Source organism: Anas platyrhynchos, chromosome Z, assembly GCF_047663525.1.
Source record: "Anas platyrhynchos isolate ZD024472 breed Pekin duck chromosome Z, IASCAAS_PekinDuck_T2T, whole genome shotgun sequence".
NCBI lineage: Eukaryota > Metazoa > Chordata > Aves > Anseriformes > Anatidae > Anas > Anas platyrhynchos.
This window is the reverse complement of record NC_092621.1, coordinates 64,116,846-64,142,048: the sequence shown is the minus strand read 5'-3', so window position 1 is coordinate 64,142,048 and position 25,203 is coordinate 64,116,846. Positions and strand designations below refer to the sequence as shown.

The 25,203-nt window shown below is 38.6% G+C and overlaps 1 protein-coding gene across 4 annotated transcripts in view; it reads left to right on the top strand.

Annotated features, from left to right (window-relative positions):
- The window catches only part of GRAMD2B (GRAM domain containing 2B), a 41,197-nt gene extending 16,838 nt beyond the window's left edge, over positions 1-24,359 (top strand). For 3 of the 4 annotated variants that reach the window (XM_027446490.3, XM_072031146.1, XM_038170730.2), the window contains exons 2-14: positions 5,088-5,210; positions 7,585-7,672; positions 7,967-8,033; positions 8,784-8,887; positions 12,748-12,843; positions 13,857-13,928; positions 14,051-14,131; positions 14,807-14,918; positions 16,570-16,692; positions 16,828-16,918; positions 17,387-17,488; positions 19,438-19,531; positions 23,139-24,359. In XM_027446490.3, the coding sequence (XP_027302291.1) occupies positions 5,088-5,210; positions 7,585-7,672; positions 7,967-8,033; positions 8,784-8,887; positions 12,748-12,843; positions 13,857-13,928; positions 14,051-14,131; positions 14,807-14,918; positions 16,570-16,692; positions 16,828-16,918; positions 17,387-17,488; positions 19,438-19,531; positions 23,139-23,180 (1,195 nt within the window). In that variant the 3' untranslated portion in view covers positions 23,181-24,359. The remainder of the gene's footprint in view (positions 1-5,087; positions 5,211-7,584; positions 7,673-7,966; positions 8,034-8,783; positions 8,888-12,747; positions 12,844-13,856; positions 13,929-14,050; positions 14,132-14,806; positions 14,919-16,569; positions 16,693-16,827; positions 16,919-17,386; positions 17,489-19,437; positions 19,532-23,138) is intronic. The other variant, XM_027446491.3, reaches the window with a different exon arrangement.
- Positions 24,360-25,203: the final 844 nt, after the last annotated feature.

Here is a 25,203-nt window from a genome sequence, read left to right as displayed (position 1 = left end):
GGTTCATGCTTATTTGTATTAATAAATTGACCCTTTCCCTTGTGCAGGATTTTACACCTCTGCTTCTTCATTTAATGCTTTCCTGCTCTTTTCCATCTTGGGTGCAAATACCTCTGCTGGCTGTATGTCTGTCATAAAAATACTTGAGTAAGAAGCACCATACAGCTGCTTTACCCATTTACTTTTCAGCCTTGAGTACAGGCTATATACTAAGTATGATGTCAAATTACACAAATACCAAAGATACTCTGCTGGGATACGTTGTGGCTCTCCTTAACATCTATTACAGCACTGTTAAAGCGGATTGCTATTCCTTTGTGAGTAAGGTAACTGTAGCTCATTTTCTTCCCCTTTTGATGATCTGTGACAATGTTTGGCTTTCTAGTTGCACAGTAAAAGTGATACTTTGTCTTAGAAAGAGGTTAAAACTTATTACTGTGAGCCATATTTCTCCAGGAGATGTGCTTTCCCCCATAAACAGTGCTGGGTGCCATGTAGAGCTGGAGCATGGCTGCACAGCCACTGCAGGCTATGCAGGTGTTTTGCCTCTGGGCAACCAAATTTTGTAGGAATAGATGGCTCTAAAATCATTGACTTGAGCTCTGTTGATGGTTTGTGCAGTACTGCTCTATGAAGAGGACAACAGGAGAGTTTACAAAGAAAAAAAAAAAAAAAAGGTATTTTCTTCTGTCCAGGGGTGAAATAATTCAACTATAAAAGGTATGAATGCAGACTTACCAGATGAAGCACTCCAGAGTCTGATTACATGACCAAAAAAGGTTTGTCCAGGCTTACTTGGGGTAGAAAAGATGTTTAGTGAACATAGCTTCTGAAAGAAGATTTAAGACCGCAGCATGGTTAGGCCTGGTGAAGGGAAGGCTGCGATGATTGCTCCTTCGGGGATGTCTGTGCTGAGGCAGTGGTGGCAGCCTGCGATGTGCTTAGCAGTGTCCTTTCAGACATCAGCACGCTTTGTCTTGCCCACTTGCAGTCACCTCTGCTTGAAGCAGGTTGCTGGGACATTTTTAGCATCTCCCTTTAATTTTTAGTTTCGGAAAGAATAAGCAGTTCCTTTGTCTGAACAGACTCATGTCTGCCAGTAAGAATAGCTTAGGTAACACTACTGTTATTATTTTCGCCTTTTGCATGGCTTCAATTTCTTTGACAAGTCCCTTTGATCTGTTAACATCTACCCCGTAAATCCAGTAGCTACCTAAATGAGCTGAAATATACAGAATATCTTTGTATTCATGATAAATATTTCCACGTACCATTTGTACCAAGCCTGGCCATGGACAATAGAGGTGAAGTTGCTCCATGCTCTTTGGGTCGACCTTTTGCAACAATGCAGCAGTCTAGCTGCTGCTGCAAAATTAATCCTTTTCATATAAAAGAGACGAAGAAGGTAACAGGGTGACATGACAATCCAATATGTATGCCTCGTCCACAGAGGCAGAGTTGAGCAATGCTGACTGACTCCTCTTAAACCCTAGGAAAATACTGTTTTGTCTGTGGTTTTGCAGACAATTGAAATTGCAGCCCCCGGGTATTCAAGATGCCTTTTTCTTTTCCATAGCTGCTGTGTAATCTGTGGACTGAGAGACTGGTTTGTAACAACTTTCCGTGGCTTTCAAACTTCTTTGAGACCTGTTATCACACAGACCAAGTAGCCCGGGGTTGTCTTTGTGACGGATCTGAGGAAGCTTTGTGCACAGGTGTGTGTGGATGTGGGCATTTGGAAGACAGTAACCACTAAACAGTCCTCAAGTTTTTGAGGTCTTTTACATATGTCTGAGGAGTGTTTGGTAAGACTGTATCTGGCTTTTAAAAACAGCAATTGTTCTGGGTTATTCCTTAAGGCTTGCTTTCCAAACTGTGGCCTATTGCTACATCTCTTGTATTACTTTGTTCAGTGTTTCTTATTCAAACAAGTTTTGAAAAGGACAAGGAAAAAAATACATCCTATCTTTAATTTTTGATTTCTTGAAAAATTCCCACTGAATTAATGGGACACAGCATATTTTCATAGGAGTTCTGAATTTTCCAGGTGCTGTGGAAGATTAGCTCCAAGCAAGAAAAGCACTTGAAGTTCAGAAAGCTTCCTGTAGTGCCAAGAGCTTGATACACCAGTCTGTCAGAAAGCTTTTGTTTCACAGAAACAATTCAAATCAGACGAGGTGAAGTTCCTCTGACTTTTGAAATACAGCGACTGATAGCGTACCTCTGAGCGCTTCGGTAGAATGAAACATTTTCTGTTTGCCTTGGTTAATTTATTTCTTCCCATTTTCCTTTTTATGTGATTTAATCTTAAACTACCTATGTCAGTTACTGGTGTATGTTCTTAAAAGAGACATTTTTACAAGGAGTTTAACTACACTGCTTATAACTAGTGTTTATTTTATCCTTGTATCTAAGCAAAGTTATGATCCCATAGTAAGCACAAGCCCTTGGGCTTGAAAATACTCCCTGTGACAAACTTCCTTTACGCTGGAGACAACTTTTTTCTTTCGGCTGTTATTTTAAATAGGTTTAGTAGTAGTGTCAAGTCTACGATACATATTCAATTTGAAAAATGTTTATTTTCATATCAGCAAAGTCCAGTGTTTCAAAGTTTACATGCTTTGCTCTGATATTTGCATATATTCATTTACAACAACAGTTGTATTAAGCACCATATGATTTCTTAAGTGCCCTTGATCTTCGTTTTTGCATGGATTGCTGAATTCTGTGGTCTTTTCAGAAAGCGTTTGTGAATCCAGACTTAGACGTGAAAAATGTAAGGAGTGCTTTAATTTGCTTGTGGCTTGACAAAAGATAGTGTGCTGTTTTTTAGGTCATACCTATGATCTTGCCTCCTCCAGAAGGTCAACTAAAATAAGATTCTTCTGATATTTTAAAAATAGCTATTAGGGAATCAGCTGCTATGTGGATCTACAAATATCAGAAATATGAGGACAAATCCTTATGTAGTTTTTGAAGTGGGCACATGGGAGAGGGGTGAAGGATAGATACAGCAAGACTGTCGGCTGGTAGGAATGTACCCAATTGCTACTATTAGCCAAATGTGTTTAGGAGGGTGAGTCTCCTCACCTTTGAGATGTTTCGGAGGCAACTGTGGGTGTGACACAGGCTGCTCTGACCTGCCAGGAGCATTGCCAGGTCAGAAAGGCCAGCTGTCCATGGCAGTGATGAAGGATGCTGGTCGGGCTCTAGGCTCAAGCAGCCACCTCTTAAGAATATCACTGTGTCATAGCCTTATTCACATGGGATTTTCCGTGCTGCACTGCTCTTTTCAAACACAGGTGGGATTGAACCTGACAAATTTGCCTCACGTTGTTCCTCGTAGCACTAATGCCTGGTATTCTCTGGCCTTCCTTGAATCCTACAAATTTGGGGAACAGAAAAATAACAGATAGCAAGACCTTAGCTAAGACATTTGTAGGATTTGCAAGTTTTTGCTATGTAGGCTTGACAGGTCCATCCATTTAAAATCTCAAATGATGTAAAATCTCTTTATTTGGGTTTTTCAGGCAAAAGACTGCATTCCACTTAAAATCACCCCATTTAATTCTAGTTGATGTTGGCTGAGACTAAAGCTGGTGCCTGGTGGTCAGGCAGGTCCAATCCAGGAGTGAAGCAACAGGGAAACTATTTCTTTTTTTCCTCATAGATTTTTATTAGTGCTGTAACCTTTTCAAGTATGTAAAAATGTGACTTAGCATGTGTCAATTCAGTCCCCCTGTTGTGAGGAGGGGTAAGTGGTGGGGAAGGATTAGGAAGGGGAATAATTGCTGTATGTAAGTTTAAGACCCCTTGAGAACAAATCCTGGGTCTAGCAAGGCAAAATTTGCCTAGCTTTGGTCCTGTTGCTTTAACCCCAGTGTAGCTGTGAAGTAGGATATTACTGAACTCACTAGATCTCCACTAAGACCATGCGAGGAGTGTCTTCTGATCTTTTTTTTACCGAAGTATAATCTAAGCAATGGATTTTATTATGCCCATCCTTCAAAGTAAATTAAATTACTCTCGAAACCTGTGTCAGCAAAACTTTTGTCTTAGTAGGAAGAATAAATTGTTTGTTGTCACGACATTGTCCCTTAATGGCAGTGGCTGTGTTGTTGCTGTAAAATTGCAGAAATTAAAAACTGCAATGGAAGAATTCTGCAAATGGGCTCATTCAGACCAGGCATTTAGTTAATGGGTAACATAGTTTGTCTGTCTCTAATGTGGATATCATCCTATAATCTTGCTGAGGCATTCGTCTGCCAAAAGAGGGTGTGTGTGTGTCTGTATGTCCATACATGTGATGTCTTATTTTAAAGCATTGCCGTTCTTCATACTCTGCTATTAATGATGTTTATTTCAAGAAAATCTAGAGGAAAAATTGTATTTGAAAATGATTAAAAGGGGATTCTGAGAAAGTGCTTTGATGTGTTTTGATGACACATCTGTTAGCGCTCACTCTCGTTGCTTAGTCTATGTGAGGCAGTGCCACGTGCCCTGAAAGGACAGCACACTGTGACAGAAGTTTTGCCTTGGTAAAGTCAGTGCTTTTGACACTTTGAGAGGACCCTTCATTTGTGAAAACCATGCCAGTCAATTCTCGTGGAAAAGGTAAAGAGGCAAAATAGGATCCAGCTTCCTCTTGGAGCATGGAACCACCAATTCTCTGTTAAGCACTGGGTATTGTTATGCAGGATGTTTTTCTCCCAAAGTGCCAATCAAATCAATTTCCATTAGTCGTTGACTCTAAGTACTGAACATGGAATGCATTTTTCCAAAACGGCATGTTATCTTTGGAAAGGAAGCTAGAGCTGCAAATGTTATAAGCACTGAAATATCCTTGGCAGTATTTCAGTTTTTTGAGTCTCTACTCATTGCTGAAATTCCAGTACGGGAGCTCATACCTGTTCAGATGTATAACACTGTCAAGTCAGTAGATGAACACTTTCCAGGACCTTAGTGCAAAATATGTCATAATTTTGTTCTTTAGTATATGCAATAATGTCAACATGTTGAAGTGGCATTTGACATTGTTATGAATCCTGCAAAACACATTGCTTTCTTTTTTTTTTCCCCCTCTGCAGTTCAGATGGAGAAAATGGAACAGATGAAAGAAGAAAGCCAGGAAAATCACCTACTCTGTTGCTTCAGACTCCTACTGGTGAAGTGGAACATACTGATGACCGGAAGAAAGTTGATGTTGCTAGGTAATGGTCAGGAGCATTGTCAGGTTTCTGCTAGTGAGATAATCGGAATGTTTACCATCTATTCAAGAAGCTAAACTGAACGGCGAGATTCATCAGACATCTCGGTTGTGGGTTACCTTGCACACGATGTGAGTAAACAGGGATCAGAGCCTATGTCCAGGGTCTGATACGTCATTCCCCAGAAGCAGCCAAAATAGTGGGAATATGAACTTTTGGGCTGTGTCTCAGTTTTCCTGTTCTAGGGAAAAATACTATCCTGGTTTCAGTTAGGACAGAGTTAACTTTCTTCCTAGTAGCTGGTAGAATGCTACGTTTTGGCTTAGGATGAGAAGAGTGCCAATAGCACCCCAATGTTTTAATTCTTGCAGAGCAGTGCTTACACCAAGCCAAGGACATTCCAGCTTCTTGCTCTGTCCTGCTAACGGGCAGGCTGGGGATGCAGTAGGAGCTGGGAGGGGACAGACCCTGGACAGCTGACCCAAATTGGCCAAAGGGGTATTCCATACCTTATGGGGTCATGCTGAATAATATATAGGGGTGGCTAGCCAGGGTGGGGGGGCCGGACTGCTCGGGGTTAGGCTGGGCATCAGTCAGTGGGTGGTGAGCAACTGCATTGTGCATCACTTGTTTGTACACATTATTAGAAGTAGTACTATTATCATCATTATTGTTGTTGTTGTTCTTATTATTATTATTATTATTATTATTATTTATTTCTGTCTTAATAAACTGTCTTCATCTCAACTCACGGGCTTCACTTTCCCGTTTCTCTCCCCCATCCCAGAGAGGGAGGGGGGATGGTGAGCAAACAGCTGCATGGTGTTTAGCTGCTGACCGGGCTAAACCACAAATACGTTGCACTCTTCAGTGCCTCTGCTGGTTGCATCACTTTCACAGTCAGTTTGACAAGCAGAAGTCCACCACATGGTGGACTTAAATACAGATTTTGCATCCCTTTCACTCTCAGCTGAGCAGCCAGTGCGAAAGGCAGCAGTCAACCTGCCACCGTGGTTCTGGTCGCAGATAGTTGGTCATATCTGTTCAGATATCTGATATCTGGTCAGATAGTTGCAAAGCATCGCTTAATTTCCTCAAGCATCTTTAAGGAGAAGGTATTTGAAGTAATACAAAGAAATTAATGATTACTTGGTTATGTAAACCTTCCTTAGTTTTATCTCTCTCATACAATTTAACTGTGTGCTGCAGAGGGGCTGGCATAGGTTTTGTGTAAGGCTGGCTGTTCAGTTTGACTGGTACATTGCATGGAAACATATATGGGGCTATCCGTGTGTATTGTTTCTGCTATAAGGGACCAGCTGATAAATGCAGCCAGTTCTCCTGCTGACTAAATCAGTCCTGCTGTGTAATCTTTCCTAAACCTAGCTATACTTCTAGTACCTGTGGGGATCTCTCCTTTTCAGGAGAAAGCCTTACAGTTTTGACTGGAAACGGTGAACCTCACAGGTTTAGGAAATATTGAAGACTTACCATGCAAGATGCAGTGCAGTAGTGGAAACTTGTAGCATCTTTTTTTCCCCAGGGTATTAGCATTGCTCAGCACAACACATTCTTCCAGTCATTCAGCAAAGTTGCTGTATTGTGTTTTATCCTTCCTGATGATCTTCACCAGTCTGCATCTGAAGGCCTCTAAAAAGAGCTAACTTCTTTTATAGCCTGTTTATGCACTTTTCTTCTGCGTGCAGTGTAGCTCAGGGATAATGTTCTCTTTTTCATTTCTGCAGTGTTATCCCACCTCTGGTTTTGTTTTTCTAAACAGTTCATGTCATTAATTTCTCCTGTTTAAAACAAACAAACAGAACTTATTTTCCCATTCATCCTCAGAGATTTTCCTCTATATTCATTCTAAAAACCCAACAACTCAGAAATAGTTGTTTTCTCTTTTTCCAGTGTGGGTGGCTAAAGGTGTACAGGAACAATTTTGTATCCAACTGTCAATCATAACTCCATTTATTGGAGACCTCAGTTCTAGCCTTGCATGCTCTACTACTATGTTTTGCCTTATTTTTCTTACATTACTAAGTAACATGCTTAGTATTTTATGTGTTGACCAGAAACAAACAAATGTGGAGCTATACACTGATTAAGTTTGTAAAAATGCCTTTTTCTTTTTTTTTTTTTTTTTTGTTACAATTAGTAATTTAGAATATTCCTTCCAAATTAAAAAAAGACCTTCAGTGAGGACGGGCGTGGTTTAAGACTAAGACAGACTCCTCTTCATTGCTGTACAGTCCTTGAAGAATTGGATAATTGTTACTGAAGGATTAATGTGTTTTGTAGACAAGCATGTCCTGTTGATAACTTATAAAGACACATGAAATGAGATCAGGTATCTCACGTCTTCTTTTTTTTTCAGGACAAAAAGCAGTTCGGATAGTCCAGTCCTGACAACAGATATCAAGAATGATTCCAAGATTGAAAGGAAAAAACGTGCCTCAAATCAGGTAGGGCAGAGGATGGACTTCTTTGTTTATGACTAATAAGAATAAATGCATAACTGCCACAAGAGCACCCTTGTTTACTAGTATTATAGTTCACAGTTATATAAGAATACAGCTTCCTTTATTCATATGTGTAGCGTAATGATTTTATAACCACATAGCGAAAGTGAGGATTTACTAAAAACAAATGGGCAAAATGAGAAGGTACTGGGAGAATATGCAGTGGAATGGGTCACTTGATCATAAGAATATCTAATAAGGCATGTATCTTTGGTGGTGGGGCTTTTTGTTTTTTAGCTGAAGGCAAATGCACACTTTCATAAGCTGTTTCTGGATGTTCCCATTGATGAGCCACTGAAACAAAGTAAGTATTAAGACCCTTGTCACTGCCGGCTGTGGACCAAAATACTCTTGTTACCTGCCAACTGTGGCAGCATATAAAAGGCACTACCTACATTTTAAAATCCTTAAACTACAGCTGCCTGTAGCTTCGAGGCCTTCACCTGCATGCAGTGGGCGTTTCCAAAACATAAAACAGTGGGTGTTTGCAAAACATAATTTCTTTATTCTTCAGGTGTTGGGCATGTTTTGGAGTTGTAGTTTACTTTGCACTTCTTCACAAAGTAACCTAGTGCAACATTTTTTAGTACTGAAGCTCCCTCACTAAAGGCACTGCCTAATTGAGACAGCACCAGTCAGGTGCTTGGGCCTTTCTTGTTGATGGTGCTCTGAAATTTAAAAGCACTGTTAGGAGGAAGACTTAAAAGATTCTGCTATTTCCTGTGATAGTTTTAGCAAGAGAATTCGACATAGAGATGAAGAGCAAATGTTTCTTGAAAGGAATACAAGGATAGCAGTTCATGAATGAGAATTGCTTTGCTCAGTGGCTGTGAAGTAAAAGCAGGATTATTTTCATGTGTTCTACCTCTGTTGGTCATCTGGTCCAGACAACTGCTGACGACCTACAAGATTTTAAAGTTTAAACATTTAATTTATGCTTTTTATATTTACATAATACAGTTACAGAAAGCTAGTCTAAAATTAAAAAAAGATGCCAGAGTTTTAGTGTGGGTTGTGGCTACCTTAAATGTTATAGAATATCTTTGTGTTTTAGGTTTTACCTGTGCTCTGCAGAAAGAAATTCTGTACCAAGGAAAGCTATTCCTTTCTGAAAACTGGATTTGCTTCCATTCCAAGGTTTTTGGTAAAGACACTAAGGTTTGTAAAATCATTATGTATGAAATAGTAATGCTGTTCCTTAGGAATTTGGTCATCACTAGAAATTCAATCTATTATGTAAGGCTAGAAAACACTGACTGGATACATGGACTGTTCAGAATCTAAGCCCAAAAATCACTCTAGAATTGAGTGTCTGTCAAGTATTTCCTGTATGGAAAAAAAAAGAAACAATGCAAGGAAAGGATATGAAATGTAATGATGCCAAGCTGACATAATAGAAACTGTACAAAAATGTGTCTTTTGGGTTTGAAAACACTTGAAAAAGAGGAGGAGGAGGCAAGGTTGAAAAGTTTAACGACTACATTGGGGAAATGTAGGGAAGGATCAAGCATGCTCAGTAACAATTAAAGAAGAAACTAAACCTGTCTTCAGAGTGGAGTGGCAAAGGTGCTCTTCTAGCTGATCCTTCTGGTTTTGCATGAACAGATGAGTAGGAAAGAAAAAACAGGCTGCAAGGTTTTTACTTGTGAGTCTAATGTGAAGAACAGAAATAGGACATGAACCCTTGGGAAGATCCTAATTTACTAGTTCATCATTTACTCCTTCCTCGGTATAGATATGACCCACATAAGGTTTTAGGCCGGCCCCTGTGGCAAATGTTATTTATACAGATCAAAAACTGTGTCCAAGAGGAAGTGTGTTCTGTTTTTATTGGTTTGGAGGTTTGGGGCTCTTTTTCTTTGTTTATGTAATCTCTGCTCTGTCTTTGAGCTTTTATTGGGAAACAGCTTGATTTTTGCTTCCTTCTTTCTCAAGTACTTCCTTGAATGATTTCCTGTTCTGATCCAGCCCCTTCTCAGTGAATTTAGGTGCTGAAACCAGTTTAGTAGTTGCAATATCTTATTTCTCTTCTGTCAAACGTTGTGATGGAACACAGTATGTCTTTGAAATGGCTTTTATGACGGTAGAATAGGTTTACAAAATGATTAAAATGATTAACAACACACTGCTGAGAGTGACTTCATGGCTTATTGCATATTACTGCTTGGCCCAAGAACTGAGCTATGGTTGTTCCCTAGTTGATGGATTGTATTAGTTATAGGTAGTATGTTAACGTGAATAGTGTGCATGTTAGTGAAAGCTGTGTAGCACTACAAGGAAATCAAAATTAACAAAGGGTTGGGCACTAGCTCATCATTTACTCTTTTCATTCATAGTTAGTAGCACCTATCCTGTCGTTAAAATTAAAGTCATTGTGTAAGTAATCTCCTGCTCAGCACAAATGAAATATGCATGGGTCTATTCCAAGCTGAGGGACAGCTTTCTAAAATTCAAGCTAAGCTAAATGTATATGACTAAAACCTAGTAAGAGTCTGCCAAGTAGAATTGGAAGACCTTTAAAAAGGTGCAAAATGATAATCATGTAGTACTAGAAAATAATATTTGTAGAATATTTTTTAGAAAATATTGAGGGGAAAAAATGAAGAGTGAAAGAGATGGGCCTGATCATTCACTTCCGTATGTCTTCCTCAGCCCCCGCAACACACACACTTTAAAGCTAGGTTCAGTCACGTAGAGCATGCACTGACTTTTAGTAATACCACCAACAAAACAACAGGGAAATCAGGGATATAATAAAGAATAATGTAAAAGAGGGAGGAGGAAATCAAGCCTGACAGGAAGAACCACCTTCATAGCAGTCACGCATACTGACATAGTTGCCAAGATGCAAGATCTCTATTGCTTGGAACCATCTAAACTTATTCAGAACCCATCTGTTTTGAGAAGTAGCAGGTCTACATGTTCTATTTAATTTTTCAACACGAGTTTTCTACCTACAGAATCTTTGTTAAAATCTTTGGTGGGTAAAATAGCTATGCAGGTCAGGAGACTTGAATCTGCAATACAAACACTTCGCATGTTTGAAAAACAGATTCCTTCCGCAGGACTTAATAGGCATTGAAAGACTTCACTCTTTCCACGTCATTCTGTTTTGCCTATATGTATGGGCCTGCGATCTTTCCTGGAGCTAAGCATCATCATAGTGTTTTAGTTGCTTTCCAAGATGCCTGCAGGAAAACTTTGTTTCATGAAAGAATTATTGCTCCAGACAGAAATAAAATACTTTGCAGTGATTTTCCCATTTTAATCTAATGCTGAAGTAAGAGTGCAGTAAGCAAGTACTTAATCCCACTTAAGTACTCTTTAGTCTTGATTACAGTAACATTATCCATCAAAATTGCATGCAGCAGAATGCCATTAACATCTCTTATTTAAAGATCTTTGAGGTGGACTGAACCAATTCAAAAACTTCTAAAACACATTTTTTTATTATTACTGTTAGCAGAATTACTGTTGGAAAATCTGTATTGTTTTTGGATTTTGTTTAGTTTGGCTTTGTTTGCTTTTTAAAAGTGATGCAAATTCTTTTCTGACTACGTGGCAGTTGTTTTTTTTTCCAGTCAAACACACATCATAGCTACTCCCTTCTTTCCACCCAGAAAAAGAGTTTTTGGAATGAAAGCGTTACAAAAACTTTGTGGAACAAGAAAATATCCACTTCAAGAAAGAGTATAGTGGAGTACCTGCTTAATAACTGCTTTTCAAAAGACTTGACCTCTGAAGCAGGACAAATAGACTTGACACATCAAGAATTGATAGAAAAATGGTGTCCAGACTTACGGGCCTAGGCCTAAAAATATGAAATTACAGAAATTGGGTTTTGTTTTGGTAGTCTTACCCCCTCACCCCTTCCCCTCTAGCACAGATTTTTTAAATGAAACTAAATTACTGAGTAATTGAGTGACCTTCTGGCCTTTAGATGACAATCAGGGAAGTGATTAGCTGTGCTTAAACACTGTCTGGAAATCTTGCATCCAGATAAATGTACACAAGGGCATTTTTTTTACCTGGAACAAATGATAATTTTTCATTTCATGACTTGATGTTGCTTTGCATTTGTTATTCTGAAAAAAAAGTTAACAAGGTTTTATGAAACTGCACGGAGTTAACTTAATTCTCCTGAACTGATGTTTTCATTTTGGCATTCTGATCACTCATTAATCAATCTTTGGACGATTTAAATTCTGACTTTCTCAGGTAGTTGAAGCAAAGGAATTCTTAACAGAAACAGTAGTCTATTCTTGTGTATCCTGGATTTACCAGTTTGTCTATCTCCCTAAGCTCTAGGCTTTTCAACAGCAATTCAAACCAGTTATTCAGTCCTTTGTTACATGAGGTTTACAAGACCCCATAAAGAATATCCGAATCAAAATACTCTGAAACGTAGCAGGCATATCACTAATGCAGTTGGATATAAATGCAAATTAGGCAAAATTGAGAACTTTTTAACATAAACGTTGAAGTTTGGATGGTACACACAAGAATCAATTTAAATGAGACAGTAGGTATGTGGGTATTGAATTTTTCAGTGATACCGAAGGACAAGCTGTTTACTCAGTTGCTTGTTGCAAATTAAGGGGTCTGTAAAGTAAGTGGTGAAGAGTTATAGGTTCATTCTTCAACAAGCCTCTTGTTTGATGTGTTCTGAAATGTGTTTTTTTTTTTCCTAAACAGGAAGACTAACTTTAAGACTAGTTTGTTCTGCAGATCTACAGTGAACTAAACCTGTAGTCTTTTAAGAGCTGAAAGGAATAAGAAAAAGAAAACAGGAGCAAAAACCTGGACTAGCATCTGATCAAAATAAAAATAGTTAAGAAATAGCGTTGTTCTGAAACCATACCTGCCCAAATGAGTTGTTAATAATCAGGGACGTAGCAGATAAATCTTTATGTGTAGAGCACTGAAGATTTGATTTATTGCAATTGATAGACTCTCTCCTTGTGTATGCAGATTTGTGTGCATGTATTGGGACTAACACTACAATGGTCTTGTTTCAGATTAGCATACCTGTGCTCTCAGTGACACTTCTGAAGAAAACCAAAACTGCCCTTCTTGTGCCAAATGCTCTGATCATAGCAACAGTCACAGATAGAGTAAGTACTGGTAGAGAACAACACTCTCGTACCCCACTGCTTTCTTTTTCATTTTTTTCTTGCTTTCTTGCCCTCACTATTTACAGTCAGTAATACCATGAGGGATTCTTGAAGGTGCCAGGTGGTCATTTAAACAGCTAGAAGAATTGGTAAACTGTCATCATTTAGAGTTTTGACCCTGTAGGATCTGGTTTCTTAGGGGATAATTTGAGCTTCTGCCTCCTCTCTGGTGACAGGCAAGGACAATCTTTTCCCTCCTGCTAACTTCCTGTCTTTTTTCTTCGGACCTGCAGCAAACAAAGTTATATTTAGCTTGATGAGGAGAAGAGAAAGGGAATCTCCAGTTGCAACTTGTTGCTTGTAATCTGTCATTCCTCATTCTCCAAGACTGCTCTGTAGTGGTACTGGGGGAACTAAAACAATTGGGTCGGAATGTGCATGCAGGGAGGGTTATCTACCTTGTTGGCAGCTCTTTACAGTATTCCTACATTGATTAGGGTGACTCATCTGATCAGCAACACCCCAGCTGCAACAAAATACAGTTTCTCCCAGTAATTCTCTGTAGTAATTGCATCAATCAGTAGAAAATGTGATTATCCGTCCTATCAGCAGCTTTAGAAATGACCCATTTTCACCACAGAATAGTTTTGTGGACATCAGGGGAGAATGTACAAAGAATTAGCTTCTTTTTTTGCTTTTTTTTTTTTTTTAAGTTAGGGATAACACAGTATGCAAAGTCTTTAAAACAAAGAAGAAAATTTGTTTTGAATAATAGATCTGGGCTATACTCCGGTTCCTGCAGCAGAACATGGTGAATTTTCTGTGCCTGTTCTGTGTTCGATGTGATTAACCTCAGTTCATAGGTTTAGAAAGAGCAGACGTTTTCCCTGCTATATGAAGGTTCTTTAAAATAGTTATGTGATCAACAAAACCACCTACTATTTTTAGTTAGATGAAAGGAAGCTGGTACTGTGTGTCTTTTCTCAAACAGTTTTGGAAATTTTGTTTTTCAGTACATGTTTGTGTCCTTACTCTCCAGAGATACCACCTACAAGCTATTAAAATCTATCTGTAGACATCTTGGGGTAAGTACGAATGGGAATGAAAACAGTATGTAGCTTTGTGTTCATTATTACTGCTTTACTGCTTTTAAATGCTAGGCAGTTGTTAAATGTGTTCCTTGTTAAAACTGCTGCTTTTTTTTCAGGATACAAGTATAGGCAACAGTTCCAATCCATCTTCTGCTGAAAACAGCTTCAGGGCTGATCGTCCTACAACTCTGACCCTGGTAAACAGTTTCAGTGTTTGTTCTTTTTGTTGCATGGCACTGTTCGCTGCAAGTCCTACTTATAAATTCTGAGGGAAGGAAACCAAAGGAATTTGTGACATTTGTTTCTGAGGCGTCTAAGCTTCAGAAACATTATTTAACATCCTTAATTTAACATTAAGAAGCGATGGAAATGATTAGCAAAGGTGCAGTTTGATCTGATTAGGTGCGTATGCCCCATATATTTCTCTCTAGCTGACAGATTTCACAACTCTCAGTACTAACTTAGAGTTGCCACTTCCTCTGCCATTAACTATTTTTGAAGTGTTTCTTGTTGCAATTCTTCCTTTGTTGAACCAGCTCAGACAACTGAAAGGTTTGTGTTAGCCACATGTGATGACCAGACTCTAACTAGTAATGCCTGTTCTAGACTTCAGTGTTTGTCTAATAGCATTTCTTTTGCTGACAGGCTTAATCTCTTCACTTAAACAAAGGCAGGAAATGAGGCTTAAATTCTGGTGATAAGGGGCTTATTTTGCTGACATTGATCTTAACATCTTGGTATCAAAAATTGTTCCTGGTCAGACAGTTTTAAGTCTGTAATTGCTTATTCGGTTTCTAAAGGGAGGTCAGAGGAAGTAAGACCAATTAGACTTAGAACAGGGCTGAATGTTGCTGTGATTCTTTTTCCATCAGGATTTCAATGAGGACTATTCTGATCTGGATAGAATAGTGCAGCAACGAAGACAAGAGATGGAGGAGTCCAGTAGCACAGGCTCACAGACCCCAGAGCTTGAATGCTTTCAAGGTGAGTGGGATTGTGGGGCCCCAAGAAAATGGATAGAGCTTAGCTCTCAGTTTTTACTTCTGCAATCCCCTTCCCATGTGGAGGTGTATCTATGTTCTCCACAGTCCTGTGGAGTCCTTTTTATCTAAGGTCTTCCTCCAAGTCACAATAACTGGGTTTCCATTATTATATCCCGTTGTCGTCCCGTGAGTTAAGAAATGACTTTGTAAGCATCACACTTGATTTATCACTACTGCCTCCAGTTGCATGCATTGTCTGCTCCCTATACTCCCTATCAGTTATGCTACCAGACCTACAACTTAGGAGATGTTTGTCCTTTATTCTTCTCTTTTGTTGTTTTTTTCTTCTTTTTTTTCTTTTTTTTTTTTAGTGAACTATTTTGAAGTTGTTCAGGTTACACAGTAATGTCTTACGTGTATAATTATAGGAATAAAGATTATGTGCTCTGTCATTCACAGGCTTTTGGTCAACAAAAAAAAAATATTTTTGAAATGGTTTTCCTTTTTTTTTTTAAACCCTAGTTTTATAGTTTTATGAGCATAAGTTCATAAATATTGCAGAATTCATTTAATGTGGCACATGCTGAATGTTATTAACAGCAAAATCTAGGTTATTAGTCTGCTATGCAATTACTATATATTAGCATATTAATGTGGTTTTGTTCCATTTTTATTCCTGGTTCCATCTGGACTTCAGTGAATTTGTATAATTAGAAATTTTTACCTTTACTTTCAAATGAAACATTATAAATACATATTTTTAATAGTAGTTTTCAGTTGGGTTAGTTTTATTTAACTCTTCTTTCTTCCAATGTCAGTTTTGTTCAGTAGTACAATTTGAGGTTATTTGCTTTCGTATTTAGTGTGTGTGTATTTTTAATTATTTGGTGTTTGTGGAGCAGAAATTTTAGTGTCATTACTTGCAGTGTGAATGATTCTGGATAATGATCTAACTTGCTGTCTTTCTTCCTTAAAGCTGATAACTACTTCAAACCTTTCAATTTTCTTTTACACAGCGGAAAAAAAGCAATATCCAGTTAAAGAATCACCAGGAATTAAAGGAAAATCATTTGAGGGGCCCTTGTGATTCTGTTTCTTGGTATCATTAGATCAGTCCAGAATGTACAATTAAAACATGAGCAAATCTGTGTGAGACATGATTTTTCTGTCCTATGTCACTCAAGATATCATCTGCAATTAGGGAAAAAAAAAAAAAAGGCAGGAAAGGGAGCTATAGTCTTTCCTTTTAAAGTAACAATGTTTTATCTCCATTTGAAATTGCTATTAAAGTAATTTGGAATCATCACTACAGTATATTCAGTCCTTTTGAGAGATTACTTCTGGGTCTGTTTAATCTTCTAACTGGAAATTCATTGATCATCTGTGGAGCTTGCATGGGCTGCCATCTCTCAAAGGATCTGGAAATGTAAATTTACCATACACAATCTTCTTCCTGTCCAGTTGCCTCTTTCTGTTTTGTCATTATGTTGAATTATTATGCAAACTGTTTTAAGGACAGTAAACCAACTGCTGCTTTCTATCCATGTCCAGAAATGCTTGTTAAAATCCTCCTGTTTCTTGATAAACCTAAGATACTAATTGTTTCCTTTGACTTCATATTTTGGCTTTATTCAAAATCTTGCTTTTGACAGATTATCATGTCGTCGAGACACAGACTCACTTGAAAGTTTCAAAGACCGAAGCAAAGTCTGCCCGTTCAGATGCACACAGTAAACACGTACCTGATGGAAAAGCCAGAAACAGCCTTCGAAATGGTAAGGAATTAAGGGCAGATCTTCAGTTGGAGTTACTTAAGTTCATATAATTTATATTGTCTGTTGCATGCTTCAGAACACCATTTGTGTACCCTGCTGTGTTTTGATCAAAATAACGCTTTGTTCTTTTCCTAGCAGGTCACTCTGAAGCTTTCAGATTCTTCCACAAAATGAAGTCCCAGAAGCTCTTATCGCTGAACCACATACTTATATTTTATGCAGTTCTGTAAGTAAACAATTAATATAAAGATTGTCAAAATACTTGGATTTTCTTATGTATACATAGATTAGTATCTTTTAAGCTTTGCTCGAAAAGGAGGAAATTGTTGTGAGTTTTGGCCTTTATCCTTCTCAGAAATAGAAATGCCAGGGCAGACCTATTTAATGTGCCTTTTACTTATAAAAGTAAAGTATGTTTTGGTTCAGGAAACGCTGGAGTTTAACAACTTGCAAGTTCATTTTATGGGGCATTTAAAATGCCATATTCAAGGATAGACTTTCAGATCTGTCTGAGTGCCATTGGTTGGGTATTCCTGAGTTTTAGAAACTTAAAAGATTTTTAAAAGATGACATTATTATTCAACATGTACAAATAATGATTTAATTGCCTTTTAATATTAAAATTTTCAGGTACTTCTGAAGTTTCCATGTTCATACAAACTTAACTAATGTACCTTATTTTTCTCTCTTACAGTGTCTGTGTTTTAATATTTTCTACCTTCTACATGAGATATAAAATCAACGTCCTGGAGGAACGTCTTATTTCCATCACATCCTTTGATTCACATGTTAAAGAGTAAGATACACTCTGTAGCTACTTTAATTTAAAAAATATTTATTTTCCAGTGCTTCAATCTGTTTTCTTCTGAAACTCCTGTGATATTGTAGTGCCCTTGGGATTCTTTGTGTACTGTAGTTCTTGTATCTGCCAAACCTCATCTCACAGGTTTCTGTTCAAGGGTTATCATGACATATTACACTTGCATTAAGTAATATTACTTTCAGCATGTTTCAGATAGCTGTGAGTAACTTAAGTGTAAACAGCTAAAGAGAAATTCTTTCTGGATTGATGATTCTCTTAAAAAGCTATGACTTCAGTCTTAATGTCATAGTATTAGCCTAAGATGACAGAACATATTTCATAGTGTTTGGACTAATACATCTGATTTGTTTGTAGGATGTTTTCCAAAGCTTTGGGCTGCCCAGATCATCTTTAGAAACTGATGTCCTGTCCCGCTAAAATAAATAATAGTAATAATAGTAAAATCTGCAACCAGGAAGCATTCTTTGTTTATTTGAAGAGGAATGGCAAAAAGATATGCCAAGGGTTCAAGGACTGCTCTCTATATAAAGTAGAAAGATAGTCATCAAATCATGTTTCCTGGTAGCATGTAAAAAATACTCAAACTTTATAAAAATAGAAAACGTGCTGTATTGGATGATAAGTTTAGGGAAGGACTAGTGCAGGACTGCTGATCTTTTATTAGAATTCTCCTAGCAATTCTTCAGTAATTTTATGCCATAGCTATGGAAGAACCAAAGTCATGAATGTGATCTACCCCTGATGTTATTTTTTTATCCATGTTGCATGCACAGGAAATCTGTAAACAACAAATGGACAGGCAGTTCAGGGGCATGCACCATGGCAGTATGCCATTGTAGTTTCCGATTCTTCTCTTAGAACAGAAGGCAGTTCAGCTGTATGCTGAGAATGCTATGAGCTTATTTGGTATTACATTTTGCATTAACTCTTCTCTCCTGCTTACAATGGATTTTTTTTTCTGAGCTTCTCTAAGAAACATGACTTAAAGTCATTTGTAAATCTCACTGCAAAGCCTGCAGTGACACACAGTTAGGAATGCTGACAACTAGAGAAGCACCACCTGAAAAACAGAAGAAAATAAAATTCGAGACAGCTGTACCAGGCTGGATGGAACTGTCTGCAAAGTGTTTCAGACTTGTAGCAAATCCTTGAGTGTGGTTGCTTGTTAACTCAGCTTTCTTTGACAACCCCTCCATGACAAATATGTCACTGACAATGCAATCTTGGTCATGCTGAACGGTGACGCTGCTGCTTAGGATCCAGCTGCTTTCATGTGTGTTCTGTGGAAACCAGCATGACAGGCATGCTTGTGCTAGAAGATAGATTTAATGTCCTTGAAAAAAAGGAGTATAAAGGAAATGGTTCTTTATCTTAAAAAGGCTGTATTTGGCTGTATTAAAAAGGCTTTATCCTATAAAAAGGCTGTGAATCTGTATTTCACCAATAATACGAGGAGAAGGGTAAATTTACCAAATAGTAGGCAATGTTAAAAAACATTTTCCCACTTCTGGCACATTTTGATTAGCAGGATACTTTCCCCTCTTCAGAAGCACTCTTAAACAGGAAGGTCCTGTTTTCTGTCATTCTGATATAAAACAGTACAAGATACAGGATGACCTAATGTGCACTTCAACCATGTCAATAGGCTGGGCTTTTTGGTTTCCTCTAAGTCACAAGGCACAGAACTTATGCAACTCTTTAACTTCTAGTGGAAATAGCTGTAAAGTTTTCATCCAAGCTTCTGGGGAATGAGACAATACAAAGAATGCAGTCAAGAGTACAAAAGTGGCTTAGGCCTTTGCTTCTGTAAACAAGTACAGTTCACAATGTTACCATTCAAAGTATTTCTATCTATGTGTCTTTCAGTTCTGTTTTCTACTTTTTCACTTCCATTATACTGAATTCTTCATTCTGTTTGACAGCCATCCAGTGCGCCAAGGTTTGGGATCTCATCTGCAAATTAATGCTGATGCCCTCTGTGATGAATTAACTGCCAATCTTATAAAATTGGAAAAGGTAAATTCATACGATATGATGCAAATGCTGATACATTAATCAGGTTCTTGCTGAATTTCTATAGTCTGTTATTTTGAAAATGTCAAGTCACTCCCAGATTTGGTACACAGAACTGGCATGTTTACTAGACAGAAGGCTGAGGTTTTCTCTATCATAAGTTAGCCCAAGTACATACATTAGTATATATAAAGTGTTTTGTCTTGAGTTGAGACCCACGATAAAGAACACTAGTAAACCAGACACTTCAGGAGGTGATTATTACATATATGGATCTTGTTTTTTTTTTTTTTCCTTTGTCCATTGGGGCTAAGAATTTGTTCAGGCAATTTCTTTAACAGGAGATCCTTGTCTGTAGCTTTTGTTTGCATTTTTGTGTTTTTGATTAAAAAAAAAAAAAAAACATGCTGGCATTCACAAATAGTCATCCTCCTTATACAGAATGGCTAGAATCTGCCTGTTTCTCTTCAGTAACACAAATGCTGCTTCACCAGCTGTGTAATTCCCTGTACATGACCTTTACACTTTACCATTCTCTAATTGCAAGACTAAATGCCCTTGCTGAAATTGGAATCCTATGCAAAACAAGAGTGGGTGGGGAGACCTTATTTCCGCTTTAGGTGTTGTGGTGGGTTAACTTTGGGCAGCAGTCAGACCCCTCATTTCAGCTGCTCTCTCACTCCCCCTCCTCAGCAGGACTGGGGAAGAAAATAGGATGAGAAAGTCTGTGGGTCAAAATAAAGACAGGGAAATTGCAAAACAGATACTACTGCAGGCAAAACAGACTCAACTTGAGGAAAATCAGAGTAAGTTATTGCCGTTTAAAATAGATTTGGGTAGCAAGAAACCAAGACAAATGTTAGAACATCACTTTTTCACCCCTCTATCCCAGGCTCATCTTCACTCCTGACTCCTCCTTCCCTGCCCCTGAGCTGTTCTTGGGGATCAGTGGGGGGTTACAGTTGGTGCATAGGCAGTTTTGTCTCTGCCACTCCTTTGTTTCATTTTCCCTCTGCTCCAGAGTAGGCTCGTCCAAGAGCAGCATTACCTTCAGGAAATACCTACTTGCTCTGCTGTGGGCTCTCCATGAGCTGCAGTGTGGATATCTGCTCTGCCACTGGGGCACCTCCACCCTTCCTCTTCTCCTTTCTCCTCCTCCACCCCCTCCTCCAGCCTTGATGTTCCCTGTGTTGTTTCGGACTCTTTTTCTTTCCTACTCTCTCTGTCTGGTGCCATTGCCATGTATTAAATGTGCGTGCCCAGAGGTGCAAACAACTTTTCTGCTGGGCTCAGCAGTGTCCTGAGGTGGGTCCACTGGAGTCAGCTGGAATGGCTGCATTTAACATGGGACAGCCGCAGCCTCTCTTCACAGAGGTCACCCCACAGTACACACTACCACCACCAAAATCTTGACACCTATGCCTAGTATAAGCATATGAAACATGTATATTGGGAAGAAGTCAGTATCACTCACCAAACACAGAAAAAAAGGATTAGTGAAAACAAAACTTTTTGAAATTCCTACATGCTTAAGTCACATGGAATACTTTTGCCTCTGTTCTAAAACTGGGTGTTTGCCAAAGTCTTTCAGTGCCTTTTTATCCCCAAAGTAGGTTTCCCAAATAGTGTGGCATAGGATTCACAGAGCCTCTGCCAAAATCAGATTTTCCCCCATACACTGCCACCCCCTTGTCTGTAGAAATCTAGAATAATACCAGCATAACCCCTTTGTATGCTCTGGGTGATAGCATTATGAATACAAGAGAAAAATGCTTACCAGATGATTACTAGTTACAATCTTTAGCCATATTAGGCCATTTTAGAGGTTACTGCCTTCCAGCTGTCCAGGGCAGGCTTTCAGCTGGCGAGATGGTTCATGGGAGACCTCATTTCATTTCAGTGGGAAGTCAGCCAGTCTTTTGTAGCAGGCCTAGGCACTTTCACAGTCCCTTATATAGTCTGAGCTAGGAGCCATGGTAAAAGGCAGCCGGATGGTCAGAGCATTCAGCTATTCCCAGAGAAGTGACCCTCTGTCCTGAATTAGAGTCTTAAGTCATGTGCTTTTTTCAGTTAGTGCCTGCAGAATTGAAGCCTTACTTTGTCTTTGCAAAATACTCAAGACACTATTACTTGCTTCTCATACAAGTTGAGCGTTGCCTGCAGCTGCATATCGCCACGTCCCTAACCCAGATCAGCAGTTGTTAGAACAGTGTTTGACCCTACTCATGTACTGCAAAACGGGTGGAAGTCTAATAGCTCCATGTCCTCCTAGCAAAGTTTCTGTAACTGTTCAACTGGGGTTTGTTTGTTTGCTTGTTTGTTTTATGTCTTGGTGAAAAGTGCTAGTAATTGACTGCAGCTGGCTTCAGAAGCAAAACTAGCATAAAAATTTCTGTGCAAATTCTCATCTCTTCCCCTCCCTTCCTGTGGGACTGCAGCATTGTAAGATACACTGCAGAAACTAGGTTAAAAACTAAAAATTACTCTTCAGTTAGCAAATGTTAAGCACAAAAGTATGTTGCAATGACTTTTTCAATGCAACCCTGTGATTTTTACCAGTTCCACTTTATACTTGGAGTCACAAAATTTCCATGGCCTAGTGGAAGTTGGCTTTGTTTTTTGTTTTGTTTTGTTTTTTCATGTTTTTAACAAGTTGTTAAAAAATGCACCATGTCTATTAGGATAGAAGGGAAGGGAAAATGTTGTTACTCATTCCCTTATTCTAATGTAGCTTGATGAATGGAAATTCATGTGTAAGGCTCTTATAAAACTACCTGCTTCTTACTGTTCTTGGAAAAGGTGTGCTTCTGGGCCAGAAGATCACGAGATAGGATTAAGAAGTGGTATCTAGAACAGGAAGTACAATGTCTCCTCAAACTGATCCTCAAATTGAAGTCTGAAAGTAGCTGTGACTAAATCTGGCCGGTGACTACTAAGATGTATAGGACGCATGTGGATAGGGTGTGTCCCAGTGTATTCCCCCTTTGCTGCTTTTAAGGACAGTGAGATGGAAGGTAGATAAATAGGCTGTGTAAAATTGATCTGCATAAGTAATCTTGAGGATGTGACTGACTTGAAATTGCCTTCAGTGTAATTGACAGAATGTATCCCACAAGCAGTACACTAAATCTGGAACATGGGACATAACTGTTTTTGTTTGGAAAACTTTATTTTTCTGTGCATATCAGCAGTCTATGTAGCTTAAGCTGTTATAAGGCTCTTTCAATTACCCACTGATACCTAGAAGCTGTGACTTGTAAGTTTGAGGCTTTTAGTAGATTTTGCTCAAGTTCAAAATAATTGCATTTCTTGTCCATTCTTTCTAGCTCTGGTATTGTTCTCTTGTTTTCTCAGACCTAATGAAGAAGAGAATCCATGGGAGGAGATGATTTTATCAGCCTGATTTCAGTTGGTCAGCTAGGTTTGCTGCTGGCTGATCATATCTAGTTGTTCCTAGTGTAGAAAGCACTTAACATGAATACCAGTGGTATAAATAGCTGTGGCAGAATTAACAGGCACACAGAAAGTATATTGAAGAATGTCTAGATTTTTATTAAAAATGCAGTATAACACTTCTTGTTGCCCAGTTAATTTTTGTCTCTTTTTTTAGATACAGAACAACTTACAAAAACTACTTGAAGACGGTGAATAAAATGTTGATGTTCTTGGACTGCCTGAGCCTTCATTTATTTCGCTTGACAAACAGTTCCAAAGGAGCTCCGCTGGCCAGAGTTCAAACTTCTTTGTTTTCAGTCCAAGCCAAGGTTAAACTACTGTAAAGCTTATGTCACAATACAGAAAGTCATTCTATTCTTGAGCAAATACATGTATCTGTATGTTTTGAAAATAAGAGGTTTTTTCCTTCTCTATTCTGTGTGAAGCAATTAATGAATTTTACAGCTTGTTTGATTTTAGACTTCCTTATACCAGTGCAAACCCGGTGCAACTCCTCTTACCTCAGCATTTATTTTCTGTCTATTGTCACGTATGAATGGGAAGAATTTCAGTTATAATTCATATTCTGAAGTGTTGTGTGAATGAGTTGGCATCTGACATGCAGCTGTGTAATGAATCAGTGCTGTTTTTTTTTTCTGCCCTTGCATCCCAAAGATCAAAAAGCAGACACCTCTGGATTTGATTTTATGAAGTTCTGAGTGTTTGATGTGTGCTCAGGCTCTAAGGTGCTGTAAATAGGCTCAGTTCCGCATTGCATTAATGCTGAGGGTAAGGTCTGTTTCTACCGGGCATTAATTTTACATCAAAGTAAAGCTTGAAATATGTATGGACTTGCCAACTTACAATCAAGTTGCTTATCAACAGCAGTATGGGTGTGACAAGTCTGCACAACTTGGAAAAAATGATGATTTTTCTGTCCACACATAAAGTCTCTGTCCATTAAGTTAATCAACATGAAGACCTCAGTCACCTTTCCTTGTGGTTGCATGGAGTCTTGGTTGTCTGAGCAAGTGCAATTCATGTTCCAGTTGATAGAAGTCTTATCTTGGTATGTGACTCCAGGGATGCCATGTTTCCACATAACAGAAACTGACAAATTAGTAAAGCAGCAATAAAAATAATTCCAGTAGACTGAATGAAGAAGTGAACATCTGCTTTGTCATATCATTATTTTATCCAGTGTCCTGAAGTGGGGATAACTTTTTTTAGCTTTCTGATTCATCAAGCAGGCTGGTTGGTTTTAAAAAAGCAATACTTAAAATAATAACAACTAGTATATGTAAAGTAACAGTATTGTTTATATATGCTATGCATTTTATGACCATTTCTGTGAAATGTACCTTACTTTGTTTAAATAAATTTTTTTAAAAACAAACGCCTCAGTACTATAATTTGGATCATCCCAATTCCATCCATCAGTTTTAGTCAAACACAAGGCTTATGATCTGAGTAGGCTCATACCTCACCACACAAAGTTCATGCAGAATGTAGTACCAAGTACCAAGGAATTGTATCCTGCCTGTGTGCTTCCACTTACTCAGTTTTACCCAAGGTCTTCCCCGTGTGGGAAGACAAAACAAGTAGAAGAAAATTGCCCCCCCAGCATGTGTAGGAATTGCAGTAGCATAGAGTGGTTGGCATGGACCTCTGGAGATCATCTCCATGCTCAAGCAGGTTGCCCAGGACCACGTCCAGGTGGCTTTTAAATATCTCCGAGGAGGAAGACCACAACATCTGTGGGCAGCCTATACCAGTGCTGTCAGCTGAGCAGTAAAGAACTTCTGTTGTTCAGATGGAACCTCTCACATTTCAGTTACCTCTTGTAAGGAAACATTAATAATTTTCTCAAGTGGTTCCTTGTTGAGGGATGACAGATGAATAATGTAATGCGGAGGCAGCTGACAGTGTTATGTAATCTGTAATTGTGCCTGCCTGGCTCAAGTTTACATCTGAGTATGCTTGGTCAGAAATCTGTGAGATTTGACTGTTCTGCCTGTTGCAACCTCTGCCTTTCCTTCCTTAGTCAGCATGGGCTTATTGTAAAACTTATTTTCATGAGGGAACTGTTGTAAAAGGGTTTTATTTTTCAGTTTTATTTTCTTTTCTTCTCCTCCTCCTTTTTCCCTGCCCCCTCCTCTTCTCCACAGTTCTGCAGCTTATGCAATATCTTGGACTCTTACCTCTTTCCCTTCTCTGCTTACTTACCTGTAAAGTCAGTT